At 46.5% G+C, this 24,283-nt stretch overlaps 1 protein-coding gene across 8 annotated transcripts in view; it reads right to left on the bottom strand.

Moving 5' to 3' along the window:
- Positions 1-7,070: 7,070 nt before the first annotated feature.
- LOC147014050 (uncharacterized) overlaps positions 7,071-24,283 on the bottom strand; it is a 37,108-nt gene continuing 19,895 nt past the window's right edge. For 6 of the 8 annotated variants that reach the window (XM_085851641.1, XM_085851640.1, XM_085851639.1 and 3 more), the window contains 2 exons: positions 10,682-10,801; positions 8,607-10,450 (listed from right to left, as the gene is read on the bottom strand). In XM_085851641.1, coding sequence (XP_085707767.1) covers positions 9,210-10,450; positions 10,682-10,801 — 1,361 coding nt within the window. In that variant the 3' untranslated portion in view covers positions 8,607-9,209. Of the gene's footprint in view, positions 8,566-8,606; positions 10,451-10,681; positions 10,802-24,283 lie in introns of those variants that run through there. The other 2 variants (XR_015050625.1, XR_015050624.1) reach the window with 2 other exon arrangements.

A 24,283-nucleotide genomic window follows, 5' to 3' on the forward strand; every position in this document is an offset into this window, starting at 1 on the left:
ATAACAGCTACGGTAGTAACAAACTTTCATTGCAATCGGATCTCTTTCGGGAAAATCCATGCACTATGTGATCATCCTTCATTATCTCTGCAGGTTGAAGCAGCTCTCACCAGCTTCAAAGGTCATACATTGAGCCAGGGGTACAATTCTATTTTTGGATTTATCTTACCTTTTGGTTTGGCATTATCACATAAACCTTTGTTTCAGAGTTAAGCCTAAAATGAGTTTGAGTTGACGAAGAGCTTCATCTGCATCAGATTCAGTGGCTGTCTCCTCATTTTGTCTTTTAAACCTTGCAATATGATTTTGATTAGTGTATGTCTGATAACAGCTTCAAGGGTAGCTAAACCAAGGTGAAAGCGAGCTAAACCAGGGTGGGAGTCAACGAAATCCAAATTTGAGGTCTCATGTGATGGATTATGCAGACACTTCATAGAAACACCACCCGATTTGTTTGAATGTTTAACATAACTAGTGTTGATTCAGTGTAGGCGACATTGGGAGAAAATCGTAGGAAGTACAACCAACGGGGCACCAGCAATGGTTGGACGTTAATTAGCCAAAGTGGAGGGTGGCGAGTTATAAAATAACAATGGATTTTGCATCAGGAACAGAAACGTGCAAAATCTGTCGGTTTTAGAGAGGTGTTGCAAGACGTGATTAATGAAAAGGGTGAAGTTGATTCAATCAAATGTACATCGTGGGCTTCATCATCGGCAGTATGGAACATCAGATTCATCATCAACAGTATGGAACATCAGCTTCATCATCAGATCCATGTTGGAAGAAATGGATGCACAATATGGGGACGGGCTGTACCACCAAGACGTTCTTTGCCGAGTTGAGGGAAAGTTCTGAAACGTTTTATTCGTCCTTTTCATCTCGGAGAGATCAAGGTTTTCCTCGCACGCAAAAGGGGTGACATGCAAGTTTTTTCAAATGAGAAATGGTTCTCTGATCTTGTTTTTATTGTTGACATTACAAGTAACCTCAATAATCTGAATTTGTAAGGAAAAGGGCAACTCATCAACCAGCTGTATGACAGCATCAAAGCATTTCAGCTGAAACTTCAACTACGATAACACCACATAACTAGTAGACTTGTGCACTTCCCCAGTCGAAATTAAGTGAACCGCACACAGAACACTGCCACGAGGAAAATGGTGGAGTATGGCAAATTCATTACAGATCAACAGCAAGAGTTCAGCGAAGATTGGTTGGGCCAGCGAAAACGAACTCTGTTTAAATACCCTTTTTCTTTTAACGTGGACACCTGAGGAGTTTTTAAACGTTTGAGTAGTTGCGATGAACCTGAACAAAAACAGACTGTAAGGAAACTTCAATGACCCCACTTTCACGATGTGTTTCACCTGCAGCAAGATGTGACCAAACTGTTGGATCTCAGGATCAGTTTCACATCTCCCATTGACAGATGTGCCACATATTTTACAGTTACTAATGACCTGTGTTCCCTGAATGTCTCTTTCACCATCTGCACAAATGTTGCATAAATTGTACTTGTCCACTAAAAATGTAAATGGTGTGGGTAAAGATAAACAGGTGGTGGTGGGGGGGGGGAGATTTTCTTGCAACCAATTTTGAAACATCGTCATGTCGAGAAGTCCCACTAAAACGGACCCTCGGCGCCGGAGGTCCAAGACCTTCGCGAATAGTCAAACGATCTTCCAAGCTGCAGTAAATGGACAACATTTGCCTATCTTTCCACGCTATAATAGCAGGAATACCTCTTACAATTTCATATTACACAGAGGCCATTCAAACGTGTTCCGAAACTGCCAGTTGGTCCAAGACTCAAGCCAAAACATAGGAACTCAAATCAGGCGAGGGCTTATCTTGTCCACATCGATGGTGGGTCTGTGCAGGCTGGTGTAGTACGAGGAGATGAAGATGGAAGCCAGGAGATGATTATGAAGAGGCGGCTCCCCACAAACTCAACTCCTCGATGAACTCTGCACAGAACCAACTGCGAGGCTGCCCGGATTCAACTGCTGTCCCATCCGCCCAGCTACCCCCCCCCCGCATGGTGGATTCTTGTCATTGGCCGCCTCCTGCCCGTGGACACCGCCACATACTCAGAACATTCCAGCTGATTCCAGGGCTCCACAACTAATTGCCCCATGCTGGCCCACAATCCTTGGCAAAAACGGCCCATGAAGATCTTTCCATAGATCTTTTCTGGTGCCTTGGTGCCCACAATTCTTCCACCTGGTCTCACCGACACAGAAGGTCTAACACAACTGACTCATGGCTTTTTAATGATGATGATAATCACCTCCTTTAAGCCTGGTGTTGGCGCAGTGGTTCGGGCAGTGGCTTGGGACCCAAAAGGTCCTGAGTTCAAGCCCCGTTGGGCCACTGAATTAATATACTGTATATGTATATATATATATACACACCTCGACCTATATACCGAGATATATATGTACACCAGGGGGTTGACTCAGCCTGTCATCCTTCCGAGGTCGGCGAAATGAGTACCAGTGTACTGGGCCCGGTGTATGCCCCGGTTAGAATAGGTGTATCATATCCCTGTGTGGAGTAAGAGGCGACCAGGGTTGCGTCAGGAAGGGCATCCGGCGTAAAAACCTATGCGGACAACAAAACGAATTTCCATACCGGATCGGTCGAGGCCCGGGTTACCAACGACCGCCACCGGTACCGGTGGTCAGCAGGGTACCAGTGGAAATTGTGCTACTGCTGGGCGAAGGAGGAGAAGGAGACAGGGAAGGCGAGTCCGGAAGCAGTGGGAGAAGAGGAAGGGTAGAAGCGTGAAGGTGAGAGTTGGAACTCTGAATGTTGGGACAATGACTGGCAAAGGGCGAGAGTTGGCTGATATGATGGAGAGAAGAAAGGTGGACATACTGTGTGTACAAGAGACCAAGTGGATGGGGAGTAAGGCTCGGAGCATTGGAAGTTGTTTCAAACTGTTCTACCATGGTGTGGATGGGAGGAGAAATGGTGTCGGGGAAATCCTGAAGGAATATTATGTCAAGAGGGTATTGGAGGTGAGGAGAGTGTCTGACCGAGTGATGAGTGTGAAGTTGGAAATTGAAGGAGTGATGATGAATGTCATCAGTGCATATGCACCGCATATGGGGTGTGAGATGGAGTATAAAGATTTCTGGAGTGAGTTAGATGAAGTGGTGGAGAGTGTATCCAAGGATGAAAGAGTGGTGATTGGAGCAGGTTTCAATGGGCATGTTGGGGAAGGGAATAAAGAGGATGAGGAGGTGATGGGTAGGTACGGTCTCAACAAGAGAAATGTGGAAGGGCAAATGGTGGTAAGTTTGCAAAAAGAATGGAAATGGCAGTGGTAAATACGTATTTCAAGAAGGAGGAACACAGGGTGACATACAAGAGTGGAGGAAAGTGCACACAGGTGGATTACATCTTAAGCAGGAGATGCAACCTGAAAGAGATTAGAGACTGTAAGGTGGTGGCAGGGGAGAGTGTAGCTCGACAGCATCGATTGGTGGTCTGTGGGATGACTTTAGAGGTGAGGTTGAGGAAGAGAGTGAGGGCTGAACCAAGGACCAGATGGTGGAAGCTGAACGAGGAAGACTGTTGCGTGGAATTTAGGGAGGAGGTGAGGCAGGCGTTGGATGGTGGTAAAGATGGGTGGGATGATTGGGCAACTACAGCAGAAGTGGTGAGGGAGATAGCTGGGAAGGTACTTGGTGTGACTCTGGACAGAGGAAGGAAGATAAGCAGACTTGGTGGTGGAACGAGGAAGTAAAGGAAAGTATAAGGATGAAGGGGTTGGCGAAAAAGAAGTGGGATAGTCAGAGAGATGAAGAAAGTAGGCAGGAGTACAAGGAGTGGCGGCGAAAGGCAAAGAGAGAGGTGGCAAAGGCTAAGAAAAAAGGCATATGACGAGCTGTATGAGAAGTTGGATACGAAAGAAGGGGAAAAGGATTTATACCAATTGGCAAGACAGAGGGACTGAGCTGGGAAGGATGTGCTGCAGGTGAGGGTGATGAAGGACGCAAATGGGAATGTGCTGTCAAGCAAGGAGAGTGTGTTGAGAAGGTGGATGGAGTACTTTGAGGAGCTGATGAATGAAGAAAATGAGAGAGAGAAGGTTGGAAGAGGTGGAGATAGTGAATCGGGAAGTGGGGTGGATAAGTAAGGATGAAATGAGGACTGCTATGAAGAGGGTGGAAAGGCGGTTGGCCCAGATGACATACCAGTGGAGGCATGGAAGTGCTAAGGAAAGATGGCAGTGGGGTTGTTAACCAGATTATTTAATAAAATCTTGGAAAGTGAGAGGATGCCGGAGGAGTGGAGATTAAGTGTACTGGTTCCGATTTTGAAGAACATTTTTTCGATTTCCGATTTTCAAGGAAAGAGCACCACTCATGCAATGTTTGCTTTGAGAATGTTGATGGAGAAGTATAGGGAAGGCCAGAAGGAGTTACATTGTGTGTTTGTGGATTTAGAGAAAGCTTATGATAGGGTGCCAAGAGAGGAGTTGTGGCATTGTATGAGGAAGTCGGGAGTGGTGGAGAAGTATGTGAGGATTGTGCAGGATATGTATGAGGACAGTGTGACAGCGGTGAGGTGTGCGGTAGGAATGACGACCGGTTTAAGGTTAAAGTGGGATTGCACCAAGGATCGACTCTGGGCCCTTTCCTGTTTGCAATGGTGATGGACAGGTTGATGGACGACATCAGACTGGAGTCTCCATGGACTATGATGTTCGCGGATGACATCATGATCTGTCGGGAGAGTAGGGAGCAGGCTGAGGCGAGCCTCGAGAGGTGGAGGTACGCACTGGAGATAAGGGGAATGATAGTCAGTTGGAGTAAGATGGAGTACATGTGCGTATATGAGAGGGAGGGTGATGGTATGGTGCGGTTGCAAGGAGTTGAGGTGGGGAAGGTGGATGGGTTTAAATACTTGGGAGCAACTGTCCAAAGTAATGGAGAGTGTGGGAGAGAAGTGAAAGAGAGTGCAGGCAGGATGGAGTGGGTGGAGAAGAGTTGCAGGAGTGATTTGTGACAGAAGGGTAGCTGCAAGAGTGAAGGGGAAAGTATATAAGACGGCTATGTTGTATGTTTGGACGGCAACCAGCTATGTTGTATGGTTTGGAGGCGGTGGCGCTAACAAAAAGACAGGAAGCGGAGCTTGAGGTGGCAGAGTTAAAGATGCTGCGATTCTCCTTGGTAGTGACGAGGATGGACAGGATAAAGGAATGAGTATATTAGAGGGACTGTGCTGGGAAGACGGTTTGGAGATAAAGTGAGAGAGGCGAGATTGAGATGGTTTGGACATGTGCACAGGAGGGAAGCGGAGTATATCGGGAGAAGGATGCTGAAGATGGAGCCGCCAGGCAGGAGGAGAAGAGGAAGGCCAAAGAAGAGGTTCATGGATGCGGTGAGGGCGGGCATGTGGGTGGTTGTAGTGTCAATGGAAGATGTGGAGGATAGAGCGAAATGCAGATGGATGATCCGCTGTGGCGACCCCTAACGGGAGCAGCCGAAAGAAGAAGAAGAAGATAATCACCTCCTTCGTGCACATTTTCTGAATAACTTCCCACTGACAGGTCCCTGTTACAAGTGTAAACCTGATACATGCGGCGTGCTATCTTAACACATTCTCGCTATGCATCCTCCCCCCCTCCCCCTCACACGTAATAATATATATGATTTTTGCCATAGTAAAACACTGGTGCATAATGCAAATGTAAACCAAGAGAAAGAGCAATCAGAGATTGCAGAGCCTTGCCAGGACTTATTTTGTGTGGTGTTTGTGTACTGGTGTGTTTCGTAATTAATGAGCCATAACTAGAACTTCCACTTTATAACTGCTGGGAACCAAGACGTCATGCCTTGATCGGACACCTGACCCTGACCCATGACGTTTTTTAATTTTATTAGGATTCATTATGCAATTGAATTTCGAATGGGATTAAAATAAATTAAATTCAAATCAAATGGAAGACCAAATAGGTACAGTCCTTCATTGGAGTAATCAGAAGGAACCCGAACAAGCAAAAAGCAAAGATGAAGTCACCAAGAAGAACCTCAAAAGGATTTGCATTTCAGCTGCTGCTGCTCCTCTACCCTCAAACCCATCGAGGCACAGCCAAGTGAGCCTTATTCAAATAAATAGGTCGATAAAAAAAGATAGATAGGTAAATTAATTAACCCACATCAAAAAATAAATAATTCTGGCTGCCAGACCATATGTCCAACGAAGTTGAAATTTAAAACATGTATTCCCATCACTACTAGATTGTAAATGTGAAGTTTCACATCGATTGATTAAGCGGTTCCAGAGAAAACATGATTTAATATTTTTCTTCAATCCAATATGGCTGCCAAACCATGTGACCTATCAATTATTCCTTAACACACGTGTATAACCAGGGCTTGGGGAACATTTGTATGAAGCTTCCCCTCGATTTGTCAGGCCGTCCTGGAGTAGATTTTTATAGGTTTTTTGGTAAATCTAATATGGCTGCCAAACCATGTGATCTATGATGTCACATGTGTGAACCTTTTGTTCCTCATGGATAGGCTGTCATACGTGCACAGTTTCGTCACGATCTGTTCAGCCATTTCAGAGAATAAGATTTTTGAAGGTTTAAAAAAAACAAAAACAATATGGCTGCCGAATCAAGTGACCGATGATGTCATCATTTTTGTTTTCTGTGGACCATTTTATCCCGAGAAGAACCTCAAAAATTTTCATACTGATCAGATGTAGCATTCTATATAAGCAATTATGTCATAACAAAGGCACATATGATGTCATAAAAGAAAAATCACACATTCCCCATTCTCCTTTGTGCCAAATTTCAATTTTTTCCTTTTGGTTTCAGAGATACAGAGGCCCAAAGTTTTTCCAACATGGCCTATGATGTCATAATTATGATTCAAACATTCTCCATGAGTAGTCGCACTTATGATGAAAATTGTCTCAATTTGACAAGCGGTTGCGGAGAAAAACACGAAAGTTCTGTGCAGACAAACAAACAAACAGACCCAAATGCAATACCCTCTCCTTCGGTGAGGATAATAAAACACCAAAGACCGCTAATAATAAGAGAGCATGTTTCTTCGGATTTTTTTATTTAATTTTTTTTGGCTCACGGCTCACTGCTGAGATTTGAAAATGGCCCTCCAAGCTCAAAAGTTTGGGCACCCCTGTTCTAGCCCCACATCATCATACATGCTTATTGACCAACCCAGCTTCCTTTGCCAAATCCAGACTGTTGTTGGTTCATCATGTTTTATTTTCCTCTTCAATCTGCAGCAGCAGTTTTTAGTTTAGCATATACAGTCCCACTTGTCTGCAATCTTATAATGGGGACACATCGCTGCAGCATAAAGGCATCTCTCAAGCTTTAACTTTTTTCATTATACTGACACTTCAGAAAAAGAAAAAAACAACAACTTTAATTTGTCTGTGATCTCATTCTCAGTAAAAACATGCTTTCATTAACTGAGGGAAAAGGAGAGGTTTGTTAAAGATATAACTTCAGTGCAAAAGGAAAAGAGTAGGCCATTATGTTCTGGTTCACTAGTCCATTTCTAAATTTCTGCTGCTGCTTGAAAGTTGCTTCTGCAGAACCAAGGTTCATTCAGATCTATGGCAACATTCACAAACACTTGCAGGCTGTTTCTACTCGGTGGCATGAAAAAAATATATCTCTGTACAAGTGCCCTTACAATGAGTACTGCAGTGAGAGACCAGTGGACAACAGGAAAGTATGCCTGGAGATGTGGAAAGAGCAGATTGGATGGCTGACAAACAATTCGAATATGCATTGAATTGCTCTATTGTTTAGTTGCTTAAACTGTCTCTGGTTGAAGGTGTACTGTATAAACAAAGTCGGCAGTGTGGCATAATCATTGCAGTACTCATGGTACACGGGCTGGCAGAATAGCAGAGAGGTATGCACACGTACCTCTAATCTGTCTAGCCTGGGTTCAAATCCTGACCCAGCAATAAACTGTCATCCCGGTGTTTCACAGCCTGGTGATTAATCAATGTGTGTGCCATCATTCGGACGACCGTTAAACTGGACGTCCCGTCTGCTGGACGTCAAAGATCCCACAGTGTCCTTCACGAAGAGTCGGTGAGCTGTCGCCAGCACCATGACGAAATTCCTATCCTCACCTCCAGAAGACATTGCAGCAGCGGCACAGCCACACCCTCAGCCAATGATGCTACTCCACAGCCTTATGCTGCAGACGAAAGAAGGCGTTTCACAGGCAGGGCGAGGCATCAATGTGTGTGCCGTTCTTCGCATAGTCGTTAAACTGGGCATCCCATCTGCTGGCATTAATGCATGTCAAAGATCGCACAGCGTCCTCCACGAAGAATAGGCAGGTTATCACCAGAACACCAACCAAATTCAAAACTCCTGCACCCTCAAGATGTATCCTGCATCAGTGACGACCCATCAAAGATTGTAACCCTAGTTAGGAAACTGCTTCGACAGAACTGACACTGCACAGAGCATGGTTCATGAGTGAACTTGTGATACACTCCCCTTTCTTCTTTCCCTTTAATCTCCAACACATCCCTTTCCTGCTGGAAAAAGTATCATAAAAAAATTCAGTGTTTAGAATGTCGATGGTCAATACTTTTATTGACACAAGTTGCATTCATTAAGTAATTCTATATTAAAACACAGAAAACAGCAGTTTTACACTCGCTACCCTCAATGTTTATGAAACAGTGAAAGCTGCTCTTTTACACACTTCAACATCAAATTTTAGCTTCATTGGTAAAGATGACGTTTTTGTTTTTTTGAGATGGCATTTTTCCAACATGGCTACACTTTTGAGTCTGACCTTTCAAAATGTCAGATCTCAGATAGAATTAGGGAACTAAGTGGGACACTTTCCAAAGGCACAAGCTGGACTCGTACGAATCAATCAAAAACCCCACCTTTCAAATAACATGCCCTGATGGCTAACCAACACCTTCAGGCATGATCAATTGAAGATTTTTTTTCTGTCACAGAAACATACACATCTCTTCTGTCACATAAATTGCACAGTGGATATCCAAATAGAAATTTAAACTTCAGAAAGGGGAACAACTTTTAACATACCGATCGGGAAATGATGAAGAAATTGCCATGTTGTCGTTGTCATGACAACACCTTATAGTTGTCGTTTGTTTTGACGAGAGCTTTGTACAAACATGTCTGCAATGAGGCCCTTTAGGTCCTAGATATCCTCGGATTCAGCTAATTTCTGACGGGCAATTGCTCGTTCGATCCGGTTGTGGTACTTCACGTGCTTTTGAAGGACAGATTTGCGACTGAAGGCTTTACCACACTCCTTACATTCAAATGGTTTTTCGTTGGAATGACAACTTTTATGGATATCCAGAACTGTTTTACGACAAAAGCTCTTTCCACATTCTGTGCACTTAAATGGCTTTTCTCCCGTGTGACAGCGAATGTGTGTGATCAGGCCCGATTTCTGATGGAAGGCCTTGCCGCATTCCATGCACTCAAAAGGACGCTCACCAACATGAAACCTCTGATGGACAACCAGTTTCCACTTCTGGCGAAATAATTTGCCACATTCTTCACACTTTAGAGGGCTCTTTCTTGCACCCTTTTCTCCGATGTGACATCGGTTGTGTTTCAACAAACTCGAATGCTCGTGAAAGGCTTTACCGCATTCGTGGCACACAAATGGACGTTCATCTGTGTGGAACTTCTGATGCCGCAGAAAGCTCGATTCAAGTCCGAAGGTCTTTCCACAACTTTGGCATTCAAAGGGTTTTCCATCCTGATTGCCTGCATGATTTTTGATATGCCGCAGAAAACGAGACTCGTACATGAAGATCTTTCCACACTCTCTGCACTTGTGCGGCCCTTTATGCGATTTGCTCCTAATGTGAGAATCCAGGCTGGTTTTGCTCTTGAAACCTTTCCCACACTCTTTGCAGTTATAGGGTCTTTCACCTGTATGCGTCCTCAAGTGAATGGTAAGATGGGATCGCTCGGTAAATGCCTTCCCGCATTCTGGACATGCACAGGGTCTTTCACCACTGTGACTTCGTTTATGAGCTGCCAAGCTGGACTTGTGCATAAAAGCCCTCCCACATTCCTTGCACCCATAAGGTGTTTCACCTGTGTGAGTCCTGCGATGAATTGCAAGGCTCGATCTGTAAGTGAAAGCTTTTCCGCATTCGATGCAATCAAACGGTTTCTCTCCAGTGTGGCACATGTGGTGTACCGCCAGGCTGGCTTTGGTCTTGCAGACCTTGGCACACACCTGGCAAGCGTAACTTTTTTTTGAACCTTTCTCTTTCATCAACAACAGTGCAGAAACTGTTGGTTGCTTCTTGTCAGGCTTGCAGTACTTGTGATGACTTTGCACATCGTCTGCAGCATGCTGCACGACCTCTTCCAGGACGAGATCACTTTCTGAACAGTTCAGTTGAACTTTCAGCTCTATACGTGCCCCCCCAAAAAGGAAACCAAAAACAATACGATTATGTACATCTTTGCTATAAACAAAACTCAGAACTTTTTGATCGTGGCAGTTGATCCAATTCAAATATTACAAGATCTTTCAACTTAAAATGTATCAACACCAACACTTTAAGGGCTTAGTTCTGAAATATACAGAACTGATGAAAGCCATGAAGCAATCATCTTTACAGAAACCTCAATCCACGTTACCGGTTTGATATGGAGGGCCTCTGTCCTGTTTCAGATGAGGTTGAACCATGACCTCTGTACGACTACTCAAATAATCTTCTTGAGCAGGAAATGCAACATCAGTGTATTCCTCATTTGCATCTGCAGAATGTCACATTTCAGACCAGTAAACATCTGTCAATGGAAAATCGCATTAAGGGTGGAGCAAGTGTTGGCAATGGTGAGGTGGAGAGAGGTAGGCATGAATCCAGGGAGATGGTTTTGGGAGGGGTTGAAAAACGCTTTTCCATTCCCTCCCCTCACGCTGCCTTCCCATGCCCTCCCCTCACGCCGCCTTCCCATGCCCTCCCCTCCCCACACGCCACCCTGCCACCTTCCATTCCCTCCCATCACGCTGCCTCCACCCTCCCTCTTCCTCCTCCCTCCCGCCTCGCGCTGCCTCCTCCCTCCCGCCCCTCGCGTTGCCTCCTCCCTCCCGCGTGGCCTCCTCCCTCCCGCCTCTCGCGTTTCCTCCTCCCTCTCGCGTTTCCTCCATCCTCCCGCCTCTCGCGTTTCATCCTCCCTCCCGCCTCTCGCGTCTCCTCCGCCCTCCCGCCCCTCCCGTCTCCTCCTCCCTCCCGCCTCACGCCTTTCCTGCTCACTCCCGCCTCTCGGGTTGGCCCTCCCTCCCGCCTCTCGCGTTGTCCCCCTCCCTCTGGCCTTTCCCCTCCCTACCGCCTCTCCCCTCCCTCCCGCCTCTTACGTTTCACCTCCCTCCCGCCCCTCGCGTTCCTTCCTCCCCCCCGCGTGGCCTCCTCCCTCCCGCCTCTCGCGTTTCCTCCTCCCTCTCGCGTTTCCTCCTCCCTCTCGCCTCTGGCGTTGCCCCCTCCCTCCCACCTCTCACGTTTCCTCCTCCCGCCTCTCGCGTTTCCTCCTCCCGCCTCTCGCGTTTCCTCCTCCCTCCCGCCTCTCGCGTTTCCTCCTCGCTCCCGCCTCTCGCGTTTCCTCCTCCCTCTCGCGTTTCCTCCTCCCTCTCGCGTTTCCTCCTCCCTCTCGCCTCTGGCGTTGCCCCCTCCCTCCTGCCTCTGGCGTTTCCCCCTCCCTCCCGACTCTCGCGTTGTCCCCTCCCTCTGGCCTTTCCCCTCCCTACCGCCTCTCCCCCTCCCTCCCGCCTCTTACGTTGCCCCTCCCTCCCGCCCCTCGCGTTTCCTCCTCCCTCCCGCGTGGCCTCCTCCCTCTCGCGTTTCCTCCTCCCTCTCGCGTTTCCTCCTCCCTCTCGCGTACCTCCTCCCTCTCGCCTCTGGCGTTGCCCCTCCCTCCTGCCTCTGGCGTTGCCCCCTCCCGCCCGCCTCTCGCGTTTCCCCTCCCTCCCGCCTCTCGCGTTTCCTCCTCCCTCCCGCCTCTCGCGTTTCCTCCTCCCTCCCGCCTCTCGCGTTTCCTCCTCCCTCCCGCCTCTCGCGTTTCCTCCTCCCTCCCGCCTCTCGCGTTGCCTCCTCCCTCCCGCGTTTCCTCCTCCCTCCCGCCTCTCGCGTTGCCTCCTCCCTCCCGCCTCTCGCGTTGCCTCCTCCCTCCCGCCTCTCGCGTTGCCTCCTCCCTCCCGCCTCTCGCGTTGCCTCCTCCCTCCCGCCTCTCGCGTTGCCTCCTCCCTCCCGCCTCTCGCGTTGCCTGCTCCCTCCCGCCTCTCGCGTTGCCTGCTCCCTCCCGCCTCTCGCGTTGCCTGCTCCCTCCCGCCTCTCGCGTTGCCTGCTCCCTCCCGCCTCTCGCGTTGCCTCCTCCTCACTCCCGCCTCTCGCGTTGCCTCCTCCTCACTCCCGCCTCTCGCGTTGCCTCCTCCTCACTCCCGCCTCTCGCGTTGCCTCCTCCTCACTCCCGCCTCTCGCGTTGCCTCCTCCTCACTCCCACCTCTCGCGTTGCCTCCTCCTCACTCCCGCCTCTCGCGTTGCCTCCTCACTCCCACCTCTCGCGTTGCCTCCTCCCTGACCCCTCTCGCGTTTCCCTCACCCCTCTTACGTTATCGTCGTTCCTACCGCCCTTCTCCACCATGCAACACTCCAGAGGTTGAGGAGAGGATAGTGTCAAAGAATGTGCCAATTGGCCAAATTAAAGCTTTTTATTTTTTCTTCCCAGTCGGAACTGCTGCTCAGACCATTTCAGTTTTTTAAACCAATGAATAGCCAGATCACGGCAGCATAGCTGAAAAGTACACATGCTCGCTCAAAGCGGTCTCGCCTGGATTTGTATCCCGACTCAGCTATAAACTGTTATCCCAGTGTTTCACAAGCGAAGTGATTCATCAATGTGTGTGCCATCTCTTGGATGGACGTTTAACTGGGCATTACATCTGCTGGACTCCCCCATTCTCCTCTCACTCCCTTCACTCCACCCTCCCCTCATTCCTCACCCCATATCCCACCACTCTGCCTATCCCACCCCTCTGCCTCTCTCACCCCTATCCCACCCCTCTGCCTCTCTCACCCCTATCCCACCCCTCTGCGTCTGTCACCCCTATCCCACCCCTCTGCCTCTCTCACCCCTATCCCACCCCTCTGCCTCTCTCACCCCTATCCCACCCCTCTGCCTCTCTCACCCCTATCCCACCCCTCTGCCTCTCTCACCCCTATCCCACCCCTCTGCCTCTCTCACCCCTATCCCACCCCTCTGCCTCTCTCACCCCTATCCCACCCCTCTGCCGCCTCTCTCACCCCTATCCCACACCTCTGCCTCTCTCACCCCTATCCCACACCTCTGCCTCTCTCTCTCTCCCACTCTCTCACCCCTCAATCTCCCTCTCTATCCCTCTCTCTCTCACCCCTATCCACCTCTCTCTGACCCACCTCCCTTCCGTCCTTTCTCCCTCCTCTCTAACTTCTTTCCATCCCTCCTCCATCCTTCCCCTCCCTCTCTCTTTCTCCTCCCTCCTAATATTCCCATCAGCAAAGTGACAGGTTGTATTTGCTAGTAATAAATAAATAAATAAAATCGGGGAAGGTGGGGGGGGGGTGGGAAAATCAGCACAGATAAATAGATAGACTTAAACTGGAATTATATAGGTACCAAAAAGCATTTTGGATATTGACAGGATTGGTAGATATATTGTTACGAAGCCGGGTATCGGTGGCCAGCACGACCGCTAGGTGGAGCAGTGGAGTCATCTCCCACCGAACACCCGGAATTTCGGTCGTGACTCGAGTATAAATCCGAAAGGCATGGGTCCCTTACTGGACCATGAATCGCCAATAATTCGACCGAGTGGGGTAGGGTCAATTGCCAAACTTCAATATACCCAATTACCCACGCAGGCAAAGCTACCAGGGATTCACACTGTGGGGGAAAAATTTATATTAATGTATTTTAAATTGTAACAAATGGAGTTTCAGAAATGTAACTTTTATGCTGCAAATTGAATTGGCTGTCATTTCTGGCCAAAAGACTTTTGCCCTAAATGATAAGAAATGTGTTGTTCTGGAGCAGAGTGACCGAGCTGATAAATGAACCTTTGCTTAGAAAATGTACAAAGTGGCTTTTTGTCTAAAGGACACGTCTACAGTCTGGGTGAATATCCCCCAACCTCTCTCTCATGGAAGTATAAAATGTTTTGAAAGACACATTTTCTTAGTACGAGCACGTGAGGAAGTATAGTTTCTCAGTGGCTCGTACTCCTTGGAACTGACCAAGTACCAAGTTAGAATAAAACTCTCTGATGTAATGTAGAAGTGAATTGAATCGGGTTGGTCTAACTGTTAACTAAAATAAGAATAAATGAAATAGAACCAAATAATATTGCAATCAAATGGGGATTCTTAAGTTCATTGTACAAAGGTGAGAAGTGTATGGTGGATAATTAGGAAATAAATTGTTTCACAAGGAAGGACTTGTGTGGACATCAGTTTTATCAGTGTCGATAGGGTTTTTTTGTAGGGTTTTATAATCAAATCGGACAAACGTTAAACTCTGTCTGAAGTCAAATAGGATTCCACAATCGACCAGTTAGAATCCTTCAGGAGGACAACGATCACAACAAAGTGGGTTTAAAAAATCCACATCAGTTGGTGCCGTGACTCGGATTCGAACCAACGTTGGTGCGGTGCTCGTGACCGGAGGTGCTTAATCTGCCGGAGGCAGTGCCTGGAGGAACGACAAGTGCTTGAACGAAGGTAAGGGAGAGCGCTCTCAGCAGGTAACGCATTTCGAACAAAGAAAAGTTCATTGTCAGATAATTTTATTGAGAGAAAGAAGAGGATCCGGCGGAGGGAGTCCGTTTTAAAGTAAATAATAAGTACTGTAGTTGTTTTAGAAAAGTGCTGGAGAAGAAGAGGAGTCAGATGACAAGAAGAGGCTCGTTGAGGAGCCAAATGCGTAATCAAATGGGCATGATGAAGCGACATGCCACATGTTTGCATTGATACGGACCGGCTGTGAGAGAGACGCCGAGGACACGGCTGAGACGCCGAGATAGGGTTAAAATAGATAAACATTGTAAGTTACCTGTTTGTAAGAGTTATAAGAGTTACTTTTTGTTCATTGAACTCACTGGAAGTTTGTTGGCAGTGAGGTTGTTATATTATATTGTGTGGAGGTTTTACGGATTTGTGAATGCAATGATTTGCACGAAACGTTTTGTAGAGTGCAGGAGACGATTAACCAGCTGGGAGCGTGGTTGGTGATTTGCACGTGCTACTGAGAGTAAAAATGAAACTTGTGCGAGTCCAATATTCACTGCAATGAAACGTGTTCTGTTGGGATTTTGACGATATTTTAACTCGTGCTGAGTTGAGCTGTGGGTCTGTTTGAAATGGCATGTTATACATTCTTTGCGTTGTATTTCCACACGAAGGTCGCACACTACACTGTGGGAGACCCCCTCCACTCGATCTGTGGGGGGTGGCATATATCTTTACACTGAGTCTTTGTTCGAGCCTTTGCTTTAGGTGTGAAATTTGATTCATATGCAGATTCAAGAGGATGAGATAGAAATGTGATTGGTATTTGTCACGTGATCACACGCGAGTCTATGAGATGCAATGCTGTTTAGTGTATGTGTTGAAGCCATGACAGAGTAATGCTAAACTGTGGGTTTTGCCTGTCAGAGTTTTTTTCCTTTTTCTTCCCACTGGATGTGGAGAGAACTTCCTGTTCCTCGTTCCTTGGTGTTTGTGGCGCACCCTCTCGACTGAATCTGTTTAAAGTGAAGTCCATTTAGGAAAAAGTGTTGAAGTTTTATTTTACAACCATCGGGATTTTGAAGAAATTGACAATTGTGAATGTGGATATACTGCATGTGATTTAAATGTAGAAACGTGATTTGGAATGATTTTAATGATTTGATGATGTTTAGCACGTGGGGCAATTCACAGATAATAGATGATTCCCTCGGATGGACGTTGAAATATTGTTTTATTCGTCTGCGAATGTTGAGGTTACCTGAACTTGTGCTGGGAAGGCAATGGCAAACAACCCAGTGTAACCCTTTGATCGATTCAGTCAAGGTAAATTCATGATTTAATTGGATAGATGCTGAAGATTTAATTTTTCATTTATGGATTTTAAAAGGAAATATTTTATTGTTTTGACCAAAAGTTGTTTAAGAGAGTTTGGATGTTTATTAGTCTGAAGTTTAAGATGCTTTTCTAAGACTGGGATAAAGATTGTGGAGGGTGAAGCTGCATGTGTAGACAGAGTGTTTGAGCTGCAATTTAAATATTTGACAAGTGATTTGACAATTTTTGTAAAACTGTTTAAAATGATTTATTTGTTTTGATAAAAGAAAATGGATTCGTAATTGAGAAGGTTTGAGGAAGTGATAGATGGTTTGTGTATGTGAATTGGAAAAATAGCAGCATGTTTGCTGTTTTGGTGAGAGAGAAGTGGACAGATGGAGAAATGTCAGAGATTTAAAATGTCGATGGAAATAGCAAATGAGATGGATGTTTTGAGTATACGTACAACTGGGATTTCTGTATATTTTAGCAATGTGTTTTGGGAAATAACAAGGAAAGGGATTAAAATATTGATATGACATATAATGCAAGTTAAATGCTTCCATAACAATCTTTGTTAGTCTTGTAGAACTACATGTGCCCATGACGTTTATTGATTGGTGTTTAATTGATGCTTTGTTTGTTTCGGAGTGTTGAAAGCAGTCTTTGAAGCAATGTACGATTTCATCTAAATGAAGCTTCCACACAAAGATTGGACGATGGGAGAACCCAGATTTGGGTGATTGAGCATTCAACACATGATTATCCCTCCCCTTCCTGAGGAGATAAGGTGGAGCAATGTGGGAAAAGAAAGAAAAAACCCACTGAGGAGAAGGTTGAGCAAAGTCTTAACGTCGGCGTTGTGTGGTGCCTGCATGGAGGAATGTTCTCAGCCACACTCTCGATTGCCGCTCTGCAAATACATCATGAACTTGCTGTGGTCACTTCAATGTACGACAGGCCTGGAGTTCCACACTGCGCTCCTTCAACCCAGTGTCCGGCCCAAACTTGTACTTGCCCACATCTACCTTCTCCTCAGCTCAAGGAGTGCTTCGATTGTGTTTCCGGTTGGGTGCCACTCTATCCACACCCTGACCTGTTTATCTTCTGACTTCGGGTAGCATGTTTCCAATGTGTGACACATGCTGATGAACAGGCCATAAATTAAATGGAAACACTCATTTTCTGATATGAGCACTCGCTGCCATTGTTGATTGAACTTGAATAATGGAAATCTTTTCTCCTTCAGGAATGGGACATGGTAATCATGTGCAAGAAAAATTATTGAAATTTTCCTTAAAAAAAAAAACGGGGGAGTGTGGGGGAAAAATTTATATTAATGTATTTTAAATTGTAACAAATGGAGTTTCAGAAATGTAACTTTTATGCTGCAAATTGAATTGGCTGTCATTTCTGGCCAAAAGACTTTTGCCCTAAATGATAAGAAATGTGTTGTTCTGGAGCAGAGTGACCGAGCTGATAAATGAACCTTTGCTTAGAAAATGTACAAAGTGGCTTTTTGTCTAAAGGACACATCTACAGTCTGGGTGAATATCCCCCAACCTCTCTCTCATGGAAGTATAAAATGTTTTGAAAGACACATTTTCTTAGTACGAGCACGTGAGGAAGTATAGTTTCTCAGTGGCTCGTACTCCTTGTAACTGACCAAGTACCAAGTTAGAATAAAACTCTCTGATGTAATGTAGAAGTGAATTGAATCGGGTTGGTCTAACTGTTAACTAAAATAAGAATAAATGAAATAGAACCAAATAATATTGCAATCAAATGGGGATTCTTAAGTTCATTGTACAAAGGTGAGAAGTGTATGGTGGATAATTAGGAAATAAATTGTTTCACAAGGAAGGACTTGTCTGGACATCAGTTTTATCAGTGTCGATAGGGTTTTTTTTGTAGGGTTTTATAATCAAATCTGACAAACGTTAAACTCTGTCTGAAGTCAAATAGGATTCCACAATCGACCAGTTAGAATCCTTCAGGAGGACAACGATCACAACAAAGTGGGTTTAAAAAATCCACATCAACACCCTCGATGGACCTCGAGCGGAACGAGCCGTTACCGTGCCCGAACCGTAACCAGAGCGGAGGTTACCAAGGCCCGTCGGTCCAAATGAACAATTTTACAGCGCAAATGGCCTCGCTATTTCTCAATACACACCGTGCCAGGCCAATGAAAGAAATACAGAAATGAGCTGGAACATTTAACAAAAGGGGTATTTATTTATAATGGGGCAGGGGAGCACGCAAGAAGGCAGAGTTAACCGAATAAAAGGAATGCAAGTTACACACATGGCACTTAAACGTTTCTACTTAAAAGACGGGCCCACACACAGTCACACACACCCCAAAAAGAAATGGTGGCCACGGCCTTTATTGATACCCCCAGCTCGGAGGGAAGGTGAGCTGGAGGTAAGAGCCTGGCTCGGACCTTCCCACTTCGTGCGGTTCTCGACGATCTGGCCCGGCGGGACTCGAACCCGCAACACGATGCCGCTCCAAGCACCAGGTACGGAGGGTAGCGTCGGGCGCTGGCACGCTCCACTGGCAAACAGTTGATGAGGCAGGCAAAGCAAGTCAGCTAGGCAGGCAGGCAAGCGATTCTCCTCCGGCTCGCAGGCAGGCGATTCACCGCGGGAAGACCCTCTCACCGGGTCACCCCCACACAATTATTCCTTTTTCTTCACAGGTGGGAGGGATCCATCTCGTGTCATTCCCCTCCTCATTGGACAGGCGTATCGGCCGATCTCCCGGCCGTCCGAGACTGGTCGGGGGGGGGGGTGCTCATGTCCACCCCTCGACCAGGAAGTAGAGCATAAAAATGTTGCGTTGGCTCCCCATTGGCCGAGAGGTGGCAGACTCCCCATTGGCCGAGAGGCGCACCCCTCCGATTAGCTGAGAGGAGCGCCATGCCCGTATTTGGAGCGAAATCCAAGACGCTAACGTCCAAAGAAACCCCGCCTGGCACATTGGACTCCGCCCACAGCTGTGCTTGACACGCATGCACGTGGGAAAGCCCGATGGTGAAGAAGCGAAGATGGGCGTTGTTGTTGTTGAAGTTTAAAATGTAAAAATCCTAACTATAAAATAACTCAGCGCACGTACAATTAAATCACCCATTAAACATAGGACGGGACCCTAACTAGAAACACTTTCTTACCGATATAGCTGATCTATAGGACCTGGCTGTTGTGTGCAGGAAGCTTCCAAATTCGCAACAATATAGCGTGTGGATGGTAGATTGATAATGTGCCGCACATTGGCACATTCCGCACTCTCCACACTTTAATTTTTGGCCAACAACAACATTCCACTGGTTCCCCACCCACCGTATTCAACAGGTTTGCTACCAAATGACTTTTTCTGTTCCAACGACTGAAACACACCCTGAAAGGAAAGATTTCAGTATGTGCCAATCATCATTCAAAATGTGACCTGGTAACTGAAAGCCATCACAAAAGAGTACCAGAGATGTTTCAAAAAAAAAAGGCAGCTCGAACCGCTTGAATCATTGTGTTAAATTAGGAGACTACTTTGAAGGGGGATACATTTGATTAACTGTGTTGTCCTTTAGTTTTGTCAGAATAAATTTACTCAAGGAACTTTCTGATCAGACCTCGTATATATATACACGTGTAGCAATGATGTTTGAGAGGGTTTCATCAAAAAGCGAATGTGACGTAAGCATTGTTCATTCCTCAAGTGACAACACTTTTCTACCCCTTACCCTACTGAAACTTATGTATATATATATATATATATATATATATATATATATATATATATATATATATATATATATATATATATATATATATATATATCCCTCAGGATGTCACTGTTGTAGCCCCAATGTTCTCTCCCTCACCCCCATCCCATCCAGTGAAATCAAGTCAATAAGTCAAGTCGTCATCCCATCCTATTTCCCAGCAAATTTGCCAACACTCATGTCATCATTATCTTAATCATTATCTATCTATAGTTCCAGCAGTGTGTGTGTGTGTGTGTGTGTGTGTGTGTGTGTGTGTGTGTGTGTGTGTGTGTGTGTGTGTGTGTGTGTGTGTGTGTGTGTGTGTGAGACCGCTGTTTCTCGACAACCACTGGTCCGATCTAATTGAAACTTGCCAGGTATATTGCTGGGGACCTGAGTATGTGCCTTTTCAAGGTTTGATATTAATCGGACAAGTGCTTCCCAAGTTATGGCTATTTATTTACCAACCAATGACAGGACACGTTGCTGCGTAGGCATGGCCGATGCGCCATTTAGTTACCAATCACAGGACATGTTGCTGCGTAGGCGTGGCCATTTGGGAAGAGATCCTCAGCCCCATTCCCCATTACGGGTTACAACGTATGGACTTCCGGATAGTCATGACACTGTATTCTAATAATTTCACCATTTCTTATGCGCATTTATAGATAAACACAATGCTCCAATCCAGTCGTCGTTTATGAGAGCGAAGGAATGGCCTGTGTAGTTGTTTGAAAGTTATTTTTTTGCACGTACGTTTTTTTTTCTTCTTTTTTTTTTCTCTTCTCTTCTCTTTGTGTTTTATCTTGCGATGATGACATTGCGAAAAGGCAAAATACGTTGGCGCTAATTGAATAATTGGCCATTAAAACTAAATTGCGAATAATCGTAACTGCGATACGCGAACTTCCGGACAGTGAGGACTTAACTACCGGACGTCCGGATAGTGACGATTACTGTATTCTATCTCGATTTATCGACTTACTGTATTCTTTCTTTCTCGATTTCTGTACTTTCTCGATTTCTTTCTCGATTTTCTTAAACACAATGCCCCAATCCAGTCAGTGACGATTACTGTATTCTTTCTCGATTTTTTTTCTCGATTTATTGTATTCTTTCTTTCTCGACTTTCTTAAACACAATGCCCCAATCCAGTCGTCATTTACGACAGCGAAGGAACGAAGCTGCGCGTCATGCACACGCAATGGAATCGAACGAAGCATGAGCTGCTCGCTTGACACGCGACGCAACGCGCGTGACAAGGCGTCGTGCAGCTGAAATGGATGAAGAACGAACTGCTCGCTTGGCAGACAACACTGAATGCGAGGCAAGGCGTCGTGCAGCTGAAACGGATGAAGAATGAACTGCTCGCTTGGCAGATAACACTGAACGCGAGGCAAGACGTCGTGCAGCTGAAACGGATGAAGAACGAACTGCTCGCTTGGCAGACAACACTGAACGTGAGGCAAGGCGTCGTGCAGCTGAAATGGATGAAGAACGAACTGCTTGCTTGGCAGACAACACTGAACGCGAGGCAAGGTGTCGTGCTGCTGAAACAGATGAAGAACGAACTGCTCGCTTGGCAGACAACACTGAACGCGAGGCAAGGCGTCATGAAGAAGAAACGGATGAAGAACGAACTGCTCGCTTGGCAGACAACACTGGATGCGAGGTAAGGTGCCGTGCAGAAGAAACGGATGAAGAACGAGCTGCTCGCTTGGCAGACAACACTGGACGTGAGGCAAGGCGTTGTGTAGAAGAAACAGATGAAGAACGAGCTGCTCGCTTGGCAGACAACACTGAACGCGAGGCAAGGCGTCATGCAGAAGAAACGGATGAAGAATGAGCTGCTCGCTTGGCAGACAACACTGAACGCGAGGCAAGGCGTCGTGCAGAAGAAATCCCTCACCAGCGAGAAGACCGGCAAGTAAGGGATGCCCTGCGCCATCAGGACGCACACTGTGCGAGACTAGAGCAGGCTCACCGTGAGAATTTCAACCTTGCTCGATACGATGATACCGATTTCTTTTGAGAGGAACTTCATGTTGAGTACAGGCACACGTTGAGCAGGACCTCATTATTTCAATGCACTAAATGCTCACATTGTGATGCTTTTGTGTGGAATGAGGAGAGAAGAGGATTTTGTTGCAACCACGGCAAGGTCGACCTTAATTAAGCATGATCCTACGAATCCAAAACCCGGTTCAACTCCATCACAACCTCCAGATGCTATTAAAAACCTTTTCCTTAACCAGGACTTTATAAAGTACGCGAAACAGTACAACAACGCGCTGGAAATGGCAAGTATCTGTGTCCGAGAGATTGGTATGCCTGGCTTCAATCCTGGAGTGCGCATACAAGGTAAGGTTTACCATTACATTGGTGCTCCTCTTGCCGATCTGGGTTGTACCCCACGCTTTGCTCAGATCTACTTTCACGATCCAGCCCATGAGCTGGAGTACCATCGTGCCCACACCTCGAACAGTAGCCTGAATGAGCATTTTTTTGCTAAGAGCACAACAGGCCATTCATGAGTGCAACCCATACGTCCAGCAATTCAAATCAGCCATTGAGTATGTGGTTCATAATGATAGCGCAAATGAACTGAAAATTGTGTTAACAGGTCGCACGCGGTGCCGAGACCATCATCATGGTACCATCAACCTTCCCTCACCAGACAGCGATGTGGCTGGAGCAATGACAACAGAGCAGTTTTGAAGGCTGGCAGTCGGTGTTCACCTCGGAGGAGGAGGTTTATAGACAAAAGACGCCATGCATCTAGCATATGACCCTCTATCATACATACTTCTGCTACCCTGCGGCTCCCAGGGGTACCACACTGAGTTAGCAGGGATAACGCCAACATCTTTCTACCGCTACCATCTCCAAGTACGTGATCCTACTCATCACTTCAATCTATTGCTTCATGGTGGAAAGTTGACACAGCCGTACGTATGCGACATGATAGCAAAAATTGAGTCACACCGTCTCAATTGGATTCGCTGCAACCAGAAGTCAATTAAGGCAGAAAAGTAGAAGATCATCGTTGATGCGTTGAACAGTGACGCTGAGGTGCTACCTGGACGCCTCACCATTCTGCCGCCATCAATTTATGGGTCACCACGTTGGTATGCCAAAGAGTTTCAGGATGCAATGGCTTTGGTCCGAGTCAAGGGAAAACCTGACTTTTTCCTAACATTCACCTGCAACCCAAAGTAGCCAGAAATTAAACAATCGCTTTTTGAGGGTCAGTCAGCCAATGAAAGACCTGATATCATCGCCCGGGTGTTTCATATGAAGGTGGAAGCACTCAAAGCAGACCTCCTCAAGAATGCCATATTGGGGTATGTGGACGCTTATGTGATGGTGAAGGAAACGCAAAAGCATCACCTTCCCCATATACACATTCTCCTGACCATGGTACCTCGCGACAAGCCTAGAACACCAGCAGATGTCGATCGTGTGGTCTCTGCTGAGATTCCTGACAAACGCACAAATACGGAACTACACCGTATCGTGACATCACAAATGATTCACAGCCCATGTGGGGAATGGAACATCTCGAGCCCTTGCATGGCAGACCGGAAGTGCACAAAGGACTATCCCAAAGCCCTACGAGAAACGACAAGCTTCTCTGATGACTCCTATCCCCTGTACAGAAGACGGGCAGAAGCAGCACCTGGTGATCCCATCATGAAGACAATACGAGGCGGTGCTAACGTATTAGTTAACAATGCATGGGTTGTGCCTTACAATCCATATATTGTCCTCAGGTACGATGCTCACATCAACCTTGAGGTCGTATGTGCTGTCAACAGTGTGAAGTACATGTACAAATACCTTGTAAAGGGCCCGGACCAGTGCCTGGTCAGACTGGAGCCACATGAGAGGATGCGAGAGGCATTACAACATGATGAAGTGACACGATACGAACTAGGGCGTTACATCATCGCATCTGAGGGATACTGGCGCATATACGATTTCCCCATTCAAAACAAGTACCCACCAGTCGAGATGCTGGCACTCCATCTACAGGATGAGCAGGTGATCACATTCAATGACGAAGGTGCCGTACAGAACGTGGCGGAGTCAGGACCCCCTGCAACAACGCTCACCGCCTTTTTCGAAGCCATGAATCTCCATCCACACATGCGTCATGTTCTATATCCAGATGTGTTCCAACACTTCACCTACTTTAGAAAAAGGTTTCAATTGCAGAAGAGAAGGCTGAGTTTCCAGGATAACTGTAAGGCTGATATGGTTGGGCGGCTCCCCATCATTTCCGTCAACTCACATAATGCCGAGTTGTACTATCTCCACATGCTACTGTACCGCGTGCCTGGCCCCACATGCTTTCAGGATCTCCGTCGTGTTGGTGGTAGGGTCATGGAGACCTATCTG

Source organism: Eptatretus burgeri, chromosome 13 (assembly GCF_056783735.1).
Source record: "Eptatretus burgeri isolate ZD-2024b chromosome 13, Ebu_testis_v1, whole genome shotgun sequence".
Classification (NCBI taxonomy): domain Eukaryota; kingdom Metazoa; phylum Chordata; class Myxini; order Myxiniformes; family Myxinidae; genus Eptatretus; species Eptatretus burgeri.